The sequence below is a fragment of the Scomber scombrus genome, chromosome 23 (assembly GCF_963691925.1).
Source record: "Scomber scombrus chromosome 23, fScoSco1.1, whole genome shotgun sequence".
NCBI classification, from domain to species: domain Eukaryota; kingdom Metazoa; phylum Chordata; class Actinopteri; order Scombriformes; family Scombridae; genus Scomber; species Scomber scombrus.
The window spans coordinates 10,490,732-10,502,022 of NC_084992.1; the positions used below are offsets into that span (position 1 = coordinate 10,490,732).

The 11,291-nt window shown below is 38.0% G+C and overlaps 1 protein-coding gene across 1 annotated transcript; it reads right to left on the reverse strand.

The window, feature by feature from the left end:
- Positions 1 to 4,194: 4,194 nt before the first annotated feature.
- Positions 4,195 to 11,052, reverse strand: tm4sf5 (transmembrane 4 L six family member 5). Its single transcript, XM_062445073.1, has 5 exons — positions 10,687 to 11,052; positions 9,315 to 9,395; positions 8,344 to 8,486; positions 6,518 to 6,710; positions 4,195 to 4,754 (listed from the first exon to the last, which is right to left on the reverse strand). The coding sequence occupies exons 1-5, from the start codon at positions 10,858 to 10,860 to the stop codon at positions 4,737 to 4,739; spliced, it is 609 nt and encodes a 202-aa protein (XP_062301057.1). The 5' UTR covers positions 10,861 to 11,052; the 3' UTR covers positions 4,195 to 4,736.
- Between the last annotated feature and the right edge of the window lie 239 nt (positions 11,053 to 11,291).

An 11,291-nucleotide genomic window follows, 5' to 3' on the forward strand; every position in this document is an offset into this window, starting at 1 on the left:
GGGAAAAAAACATCATTTACAGTCTACAGGGGGTTTATTGTCATTGCCTCATGGACTTTGGACTTAGTATTTCAGTGCAGTCCTTTTGGTCATTTGCTTGTTTATATATTTGGGTTATCTAAGTATTTCCTTCCTCCTGTGTTCATGCACTTCCTCCACACCTGCCCTGCATCAGGTTTATTAGTCCTTCCTTGCCCTCAGTGTTTTTCCGTAGCCTCTTCACACCTGTCATGTATCATTCTCGTCAACCCGGCCCTGTCTCCAGTGTCATCCCAGTCTTGTGTATCGTCACCTGTCCCCCATTCCCTCGTTAGTTCTGTTAATATAAGTCTTAGATTTCAGCTCAGTCTTTGTTTGATCCTTTTTCTAGTTTCTCGTCAGTCTTCGTCAAGTTCTTCTTCTCCGTTGCTTTCTGCTCTGCACTTTTGGTTTTATTATAAATCCAAATAATAAAGACATCTTTCTGCAGCCTTGCATTTGTGTCCACGTGCTCTTTTCTTGGCTGTCCAAGACATTTATGAGTTCTAGGAGCTCAAAACTGTGTCACACACCCATCTAATGACATCTAAATCCAGGTTTATTTGATTTTAAATTACCTCCATACCTTTTGAGATGAATATATTGAAGTAGGAACTTTTAAAAATGGCAGGGTAGGTCACTATGCAGGGTCTTCTACCTGTAAAAACTATGCAGTCCATGTCTTGTTGAAGAGATGTTTTATCCTAAAGCATTACACTTATGTCTAAAAAAAATTGAAATTAAGTTATTGCAGGTTCGAGCCAGCCTGAGTGAATGTTTACTGCCCCCCCCCTTTTTTTTGTCCCCTCCCTCATCTCACAGACCTCCAGACATTCCCACACCCAGGGTTTGTTGATTTTCTGTTGATGTTGGCATGCTTGTGTGGAGCCGGGACCGGGACTGACTGGCTGAGGTCGCTTTGGCCAGTTTCACTGTCCTCGTTGTACTCCTTTCTCTCTGTGCAGTAATGTAACCTTTTTTTTTTAACCTCTACGTCATCAAGAGAAATTCCTGCATATTTATCGTTATCAGTGATTACATTAAACTGCACACTGGAAGGGGCGTGACCCACGACTGTTTCCTACATACCATGCAAACTAGCTGATAAAACTGGATTTAGTAAATAGACAATCAGAGGGCAAAGAGCAGCAGACTGTCTTTACTCCTGTCTTTTTATTCAAATTCTTTTTTTTAAAGTTTCAAAGTCTCTTATATAATAAACAGTCATTGAAAATTCCCTTATTTTACTCATTTCAAAGAGGAAAAGAGGGTGAAGTTGAGAAAATAGGGTTGAAATTTTAAGGCTGGAAAGGAAACTTCATATGAGATGAAGAAGTTGTGATGCCTTCATTTAATGCCTTTTTTTATCATTTGATTATTTTACCCCCAAACAATCATAGTTCCCCAAAAATGTAGATATTGAAGTCTTTGGATATTCTTCAGCGGTATTCACCATTAAAATGTGCTTTCTCAGCTCAATTGTCTGTTTTTGATTAGTTTTTTTTAAGAAAATTCACTTTATTTGGTTGTAGCTGATAGGAAGCAAATGCATCTGTATTGCTACGTGTCTCTCAGTGTGTCTACAATAAATATATATTATGAAATGTACAATTTGAATGTAAATATGTGATTTTAAAGTTGGCTTAACCAAACTAAATACCATTAATTTAAAGGCTGAGGTGACACAGACACTGAGATGATGAATACTCATTTAGTTACTGACTCATTTGTGGAATAAGACGTTGGTTCTTCAGTCATTTACATATTACTAAAAGTTAAGGAAAACTACATTTGGTTCTAGCTTCATCAGACACAGGTCTTAGCTCAGTTTTTTTCCTTTCAGATTTTCCTTCACATGACTTGCTTTATCCTACTGGACATAAATCCCTCAGCTTCATGCATGCAAAGTAGAGCCGATGGATTTATGTCATTCAGCTCTGTTACGCTTTGTCCATTTTCATGTGCGAGCTGCCATTAAGCAGTGATGTAAAATGAGAAATATGACATGATGTCTTGTTGGTAATGTGCGGTCTGAGCGTTGAATGTCACGTCTCAGAGTCAGTGAGGCAGGTACTGTCAGCATTTTTTAAACAAATGTTACAACAGAAATTGTTCTCGCATCCAACAACCAACTCAATAATCAGATATAAAGATGGAAGCATGAACCGTTAAAAAGAAAACTATTGGATCAAGTAAAGGAATGTGGCCAACATTTTTGAAAATACTTATTTGATTGCTATCTGACTTTTCCCAACTTCCCCTTTTGCTGTTTCCAGTTGAGGCAAGACAACTGACCGCCCGCCCATATTTAGTCAGATTTAAATTTAAACAGATATGAGAGTGGATCAGCTTTCTTATCTGAGTCTTGGTATTCCCCCAAATGTCAAAGTATTCCTTTAAGTCAAGTCAGTGTACTTATAGATCCTGTATAAAGTAACACATCTTGACCAAAGAGGTTAAAAGTACAGCTAAATAAGTAACAGGGTACAAATTGAGCTTGAAAATTAATTGATTTTGGACTCGTTGGCTCACACACTTGTACACAAACTACTCACACAAACTACTTTGTGGCGTGGCTTGAGCCATTCGTAGTGTGGTTCATATAATAACAGGGTGGTGGACGCTGCTGAGTTATCAGTTACGTGTGTCTGGGTTTAAATTTGTGTTTGTTTGGCCGACGGTTAGAGCATGACTGTTGCTTTTGAATGATGCTGCGGTTGTGGGCGTGCTGATGAGATCTCATCCAGAGATGAGATAAGAAAAGTAAAAAGGGGAGCACAGGCATGCTGTTGTAGGAGCAGCAGGTTAATAAAAAGCATATTAACGTTATCATCATCATCAGTTGTGCTGTATCGCCGTCCATCTCTGTCCAAGTCTGTTTATGCTATTCCAGTCCATGCCAGCCAGTTCTGCTTCAGTGTCCTGCATTTCTCTTTTGCCTCCTCTCTGTTTTGTCAGTCAAGCTTGAAAAGAGGGGATAAAGCAGACAGGAGGGGCTCACTTTAGGGAAAGGGGTACATTTCTGAATAATGGCCTCACCACAGGGTCTAAATGAGTTCACAAGGCGAATAATAAGAATTTTGCGCTGGAACGACTGTTCTTTTGACCTGTTGTCTTTCTTTCTCCTTCCTCCCCTCTCTATTTTTGGGGAACCTCCTTCAAGTCTCAATGCATGTGTGTTTGTCCACCACACCATTAAAAAAGCACTTCTTTGCCTCTCTCGGGATTCTTTCAGAGTGGCTACGATTTGCATTAGAAGTGGCTGAGAATGGGCCCCCTTCCCGTTTTCCTCCCTTTGTCCCACCATTCTTTTATTCCTGATTCCTCTCACTTATGCTCCTTCCTCGCTTTGTGCTGCGCATTATATAAGAGAGCTGCGTAACACCGGCCAATCAGTCAGCTAAGATGGTCACAGTGCTGGGCACAGGCTTTTTTTTCACTCAGCAACATAAATTTCCTTCCTGTTCTGGAAATATGTGAACGCAAACATCAGATCTGTGAGGAACTTTTGAATTTAGAAGCCAAACATGGAGCGGATGATTTCCTCTAAGAGCTCATTTGTTTGTCCACTAACCTGATTCACCTGGCCGCATACACAAACCTCACTCTTGCTGAGGCTGCTACTGAAAAAGGGTAAAAATGAGGCCACTCAAGCAGTATTAATCTGCGCTTCCAGGGAGGTTAGGTTTTAGCTTTGAGCTACAGCTTTGGACTATTTGGTGTCTCTCAAGACATACTGTGTCTATATTTACCTGGGTGCAGCTCTGCAACAGGCTTTTAACTCGAAAGTTAGGTAACAATTACCACGAAGTCGCTCCATGGCAACAAAAGATTATGGGCTTAACCTGGACCTAGGCTAACAGGCGCTGGTCCAGATTGTGTAGTGTTTATGCAGCTGTAATGTTCTCAGTGTCCACAGGGGGTTGTGACCTTTGACCCTGTCTTGATGTGCAACAATCCTGTTAGATCTGGCTGTCTGGCTGCATGGGCACAGCAAGAGGTGATTCATTTAGAAAGAGTCTGATTCTGCAGAAGTTCTTCATCTAGATAATCAGAGTTAATGAGTGCGTGTGAGGGCAAATAACGCTGGCGCAGTTCACATCTGGAGACAGTTTTTAACTTAGTTAATTAGTTAAGATCAAGTTGTCAAATTTAATATAAACCATTGTGCAAAAGAGCTGGTCAGAAAGGTTTTTAATGTTGACAGTTACACAGAATTGAAATAACTTGACTTCCCCTTGAGAGGTCACACAAGTTATGCACAAATCCAAGAATTAAAACTTCATCAAATAGTTAACAATTTTATATAATTAATATACTGTATCATTTGCTTCTGTTGTGATGTCACAGACACCTGATATACAGCCTGCTAAAAAGCTGGGAAGCATATAAAAGAAACAAAAAGGATTATTTACATTTACAGTTTAATTCACATTTGGTTCCACTGCACACTCCAGAATGGAAATTACATAATCAAGCAATTATTTTAACAACAAATTCAACCAAAACAAATAAAATCAGGCAATACATACAAAATCTTATACAATAATGGAGTTAGGAGTAAGGTAAGTAAGACTTCTCTCTACAATTGATGTGAAACAAAAGCATCAAAAAGTTTCATAGAGAAGTTTCCCTGAATGTGAAAATTGTGGAACAGATGAAGTGCAGAAATGCGTCTCGGACCTCGTGAAAGTGCAACCGGGTGATCTTCTCCATTTTCACAATCCACCATCATCCTGCAACAGGTCAGAAGTCATGTGGTTATTTAAGGTTTTGAACAGGAAGCAAGCTCTCAGATGACTTACGGAGTTGATTATAAATGTGAACCGTGTGTTAATGTGTAGACAGTTGTTGATACGATACACATGTGGATATGTCTACAGTTCTTGAGAAAAGTTCTAATCCTGTACTAAATTGTAGTTAGATGCAAAGCCCTGTACTGTAAGTGTCATGTCCTTCAAATCAACATATGTCAAATTAATTATTTTTGTCTCCATGACTACCATACTAATTACCATACATTTACTGTATGTATTGAAGTCCATTTGCAACTCTGCAAAAAAAGAACATTTTTAGCAATCCTCCTCACTATACGTTCAACCAGGTGCTAAATCTGAGCTTAATCTTCAACCTGTATGTGCAGATATTTCTGTTAAAAAGTACATACAGTTCTAATCTATTTTCATCAGGCCAGTTTACTTATTGTCCCTGTGAGAAGTTGTTGAAGAAGTTGGGGGTTAAAATCAGTCATCATATTGTTTTCATCTTTAGTAAATTAACAGATTTGTTATAGTGCATGGGAAGGAATTTGAAAATATGAAAAAGTATCACAAGTATCACAAAATACTACATCCTAGTGACATCTGAGGTTTTGACTTTAGATCTCTGTATCTAATGTCCCCGAATACATTTTACCATGGTCTTACTATGGTACAGATAATGTGGTGCTTTTGCAAGTCCTATGGTTCACACTATAGTATGCACCATGGTACATTACTTAGGTACCACTTTCTATACATACCATAGTAAGCAGAAGGATATTTACTATGGTACAACTACCATGTACTGCTATGGTACACTGTGGTATGTACTATAGTTTACCACAGTATGTACCATGGAGACATTTCCTATTGGTTTGGATTTTATGTGTGTACAGTCACTGATTGTGATCAAATAAAACGTGAATTCATTCAAGTAATAATACAGCATTTTGGGACATATGATAATTCACTTTCTTGCCAAGTATTAGATGAGAAAATTGATACTACTCTCATGTCTCTATGCTAAATTTGAGACAATGCCAGCAGCTGGTTAGCTTAGCTTAGCACGAAGACTGAAAAAGGCGGGAAACAGTTGTCCGAAACTGCCGAAATCCACCGTCCAGCACCTCCAGACTCACTTGAGACTAGTTTGTTTAACCCACACAAAAAACAAAAGTGTAAACATTAAAATGCAATGGTTTTTAAACTTTTCCCAAATTGCTAAACTCTTTCTTTAAACAACCTTAATTCCTTTCACTAGTAGGAGCAACCATCCAGTTTAGTGCTGCTACTCCATTTGCCACAGTCCCATTTAAACACTTCCTTGCACATTTTATCAACAAAGGATCAAAATTACACACAGCAAACATTTTCCTTTTCCTGTTTCCCTTCATTGGAAGACCTGACAGAATCCCATAATTGCAATCAAAACAGCAATAAACAGTACTGTAGGAAGCTAGTGTAAGGCCGAGCTAAAGAATAGCTGGCTCACCTCCACCACCAAACCAGTCACTCCAGATCATGTTGGTTCATGTTGGCTCGGTGCAGCTAGATAACATTGTTTCATATTGTATTGCTCCTCCTTTTATTAACTGCTTTATTATCTGGTAAGGTTTCATGACCTCCAGGGATTAGACACCTCATTAAAAACTCTGTGTGTGCATGTATTCCCTCATATCCTCCAACCTTAGTTTACTTTTTTGGAGTTTTTAAGAGTTTTAGAGGGTTTGTTAACTTACATCATCGCTGTCCCGACAGTCCCCACAGATGCATCCCAAGCAGCCGTTGACCACCTGGATGCCACAGAGCACCGTCTGTATCACACCCATGCCCAACAGTATGGAGAACAGAACGACGTGCCACATTACTGCATTCTTAGGGGCCAGGCAGACTGACCAGATATCCTGGTCCAAGAGGTAGCTGCTGTTACCCCTGTGAGGCAAAACAAAAGAGGAGCATTAGCTTATACGTGACAGCATTAATACAGTTTTTTGGGGTGAAGCAGGCCCAGATTGGAGTGCAGGAGGAAGTCGTGTGATGACTGAGTTAAAGAAAAATGTGTCAGAAAGGAGGTAAATGGAACAAGTGAGGAGTGGAGAAAGAAAGCACATGGAAAGCAGAAAGGAGAGGAAGTGAAAAAAAAAGTTCTTGATGGAAAAAAGAGTTTTGTTGAAAAAGACATTTATTCATCATTGCATCATGATTTTGGGAAATAAGCTGGCTCTGTTCAGTAGCTCCTTTTGTTATAATATTGTAATCCATCCAATCCTTCTTTTAAGCACACATTGAGTCTTAAAGTGGCCACAAAGTTGGAAAATGTTCAACATTGCATTACAACACAGCATTACAACTTTATTGGCTAATAAAAGTCATGGGATATGGTCAGGAGGTCCAGACACCTTGTGGTGTCATATTATTAACAGTTTGACACTAATAGATATAATTCGGGTTTCGAGGTTAGGGCTACAAATAACAAATATATTAATCTCAGCAGCATCTCTCTCAAACTCTAGATTCTTTTTTTAATGAATCAATACATTTTTGTCCAGAAAATGCTAGAAAATTATGAAACATGCCCATTACAATTGGCTTGTTTGTGTCCAATAAAGAAGCCGAAACTCAAAGATATTCAATCGACAACGATATAAAGCAACAAATCTTCACACTTGAGGGACTGAAACAAGCAAATGACTTGCATGTTGCTTAATAAATGTTTTAAAACCACTGGGTAGTAAGACAGTAGAAAGGGAGTGTATAAGAGCAATACTTGGAAAAACAGAAACAGAAAAAGGGGAAACTGAAGTTTAATGTAGGAAGGACAAGCTGAAGTTCAATATTAATATAGCGCACCATGTATTGTGTAACCAAACTTGTTTCCCTTCCTGTAAACACTGGTGCCCTTTAAACTGCTGTAATCATGGACTTCAATAGCCTACATATTAACAACATGCTTATATATATTACCAGTTCTCCCAATCAGCTGTTGGCCCACCCTTAGATGAGTCACTTTTTCCTGCCATCATATGCAACAAGGTTTACCTCAGTAAGCATATCTTAATGTTTTAGGGCCAGAAGCAACGTCACAAAGTATTTACTACATGTACTGTCCCCTCGCTTTAAGTTTTTAAAGGTATGAAAACTCAAATCTGTAGCTAAATACGGCCTCTAAGCAAAGGACAATGTCATTTAAGGTTTTACATTTGTCACAATTTGAAATAAAGTTAGAAAAGCAGAAAAGGACTTTGGAGGAACTGTAGTAGTAGTAAAAGACAGAGCAGGTTCAGTCTGCCACCTAATGGAATATAATGGTATTACATTGTTTTGTTTTTACAAGAACTGAAACAGTTGTGCAGCTCTAACAAAGATAAGAAAGATAAATATAACTGTATATAAGATAGCACAGATAACAAAGGAGTGTAGAGACAGCAGTATACCTCAAAGAACAAGGAAGGACTGCATTGGGGGATAACCTATTTTTAGTTTGTTTAATAAAAGGCTGCAGGAGCATCACCTACATGCCTATTAAGAGTACTATTAGATGATTCATTTTGGGAGAAACACTCACGTGCCAAGGTTTTCAAAGGGATATTCCCATTTGCCACTTTCCACCAGACACTTTGGTCCAATAGCCATACCAGCTGAGGAAACGCTGGTGCAGTAGATCGCGCCGACCAGGCCGAAAGCAGAGGAGAACACAGAGTTCAGCATCTGAGGGAGAAATGGGAACACATTTTGACATTATTTTGTTTATTTTTATTATTTGGATTCTCTTTTCCTGTAAATATTTCTTTTTTAACATGTTGTTTTGAGGATTGTCAATATGTTCTTGTCAAATGAGGGCCTGACCCTTTAAGGCTGTTATTGTAATAAAGGTCAATTCAGAAAACTTTGACTTGACGTGATTAAGAGCAGGCACAAACACATTTACATGCAACCTGGTTTCATTGGTAAAATGATCTGAAATCATAATTGAATTAAATACACTTTTAGTATGTTGAAACTTTAGATACAGTGGAAAGAACAGAAATACTGTTACTTTGCTAATAATAATAAAAAGTATTTTTGGTTAACATATTCTTAAAATACCAGTAATACATGATATACCATACCATACCATAAACCTTTGTAAAATAAATGAAAATATAAACTAAGAATAAAAATCTTGCTCAGGATCTGCCTACTAGCCTTTTCCATTTGCATTTCTTCCTCAGTTTGCTCAGTTGTCATGGGGATTAAATAAATATTAAGCTCAGATATATAGGTATTGATCTATCTTCATGACAGCTAATCAAACTGAAAGCTCCAGAAAAAGCAAGTAAGTGGACACTGCGTTTATGTTTTCATTAAAAAATCTCTAAATGTAGAAAATTAAACATAACAGAATAAAAATTATATTTCCTTCAGAAAAACATATAAGTAATGCAAGAAGTAAAGGCAGATTACATAGATTGTTAATTGTCTTTGAAATGACATCTTTGCCTTTTACCACCCATCATTATCTAAGTACAGTGGGTGTAAATCTTTCAAATTACTCACCCTGCAACGGTTTCCACAGCAACCTGTTCCACAGCAACCCTTGCCCCCGGCCCTGATAGCTGAGCAGCTCGGGCACAGCATCTGAAAAAATGGGACGAGGAAGTGTTGACTCATTAATCAAGGAAGAAGTTTAGTTTAACGTTTGATTGATTGATCTTTTGAATATTATAAATGCAGCTTTGAGCTTCTCAAAAGCATTGTATATGTATGTATGTATGGGGTGCGTGTGTTTGGTGTGTTATCTTATCTCTTTAGCCAAATATTTGTTAATCATGCAGTGAATTTTTACTGTCCTGTCCCAAAAGGCAATGGCACCTATACACAGTCAGACAAGGTAAAGAGGAGAGTTCAAACTTCCTGTTCACTGTTTCAAACCGCGATATCACGGTCATAAAGACTTACCCTTCAACAAGGCTCAAAGTTCACTGTGTTGCCTCTATTAGATTATGTGTTTATGAATTAGGACGTACGTTAATCTATAAATGGTCAGCGCCATCAAAGTTTCCCTAAAATTTCTCTTCATAGAAAAAAACCTAATTTTAACACCATGAGAATCTGTCACACAAACACTGATCTTTTATTTAAAGTCAAATGGGGAAACACCACAGTGTAAAAATATTCCTTTACTAGTAAAAGACTAAAAAAGTATGTACGTGTTATCGGCAACATAAAACTAATTTGATCTGTTTTATATACAATATGTTCGGTAGTTTAATAGCTATAACAATATAAACACACATACATATTTTCAAGGTTTCATAAAAAGTTTTATGTGTAAAAGCTTACTTTGTAATATGACTAATAACTTTATTTGACATATGAATGTAGCGATGAATAAAAAAGATGTAATTTTCCTTTCAGTCATATATTAGTTGTATAAAGTGGCAGTAAAAGTACCTCAGTGTTATATTTGCTATTAAAGTAAATGTCCTTTGTTACAAAATGTTGCTTTTCTGAACTTTAATATTCAATTTCAAGATGACCTTTTGTATGACTGCATCATTAAATCAAATGGAAAATCCTCAATAACAAATTTGAAATAAAGTTTTATTGGTGTGGACTTGACTGTTCAAACCGTCTTTAAAATGATATAACTACCCACAACACATTTAAGTACAGTTTAAGAGTTACTTAAATGAAAAATGTATATGGCAGTGAAGTACGTATACTCCACGCGAAGCTCTAACCAAGATAAGACAATGATAAAGAAAAATATTGTTATTCCTTAAAATGTACACACCCAATAAAAAGCAAAAGCAAATAGACTTTACAGGTTTACACAGAGCCGATTTAATGGCTGAAAAACTCAATAAAAAATGCAATAAAACAGCAGACCAGACTTTGTAGATGTACACAGATGAGAATTACTCACAAAGAGGCCTCCTCCGATGATCCCCCCCATGAGCCAAACCTGGAGGGAGATGTGGTCATTATCCTGACTCGTCCCGTCGGGGAAGAACAGCAGCAGGTTGGCGATCATGCAGATGAAGGCTGAAGGCAGCAGGATCAGGCCTATCAGGCGGGAACACTTCCCAGTACAACACATGGTTAAAATCTTTCTTTCTTTCTTTTTGTCTCTCTTTCTCCTCTCCCTTTTGGAGTATCTTCCTCCTCACTCAAAGTCAAAAGGAAGTCAGTGAAAAGCAGGTGAAACTTTAAAAAAGGAGGAGGAGGAGGCAAACGACAGCGGGACCGCTCACCAATGACAGCTCGAGCTCTCAACACTGCGAAAGTTAAACAAGACCAGTGACAGTTATAGCAGGAAGGAGACAGGGAACAAAGGCCACGGGTTGGTGTGGCCGCCTCCAGGCCGGTATCAGACCTGCGTATCTACTTATAGGTTAAGATAAAGATTTTTTTTTAAATGGCTTCCTTTAGCAGTGTTGTAGTCAAATGTGGGACAAATAGAAAACCTAAACAAAGCATACACAAATGAGAGGGGTACATGCGTGTGTGTTTGTGCTTCAGGGATCTATG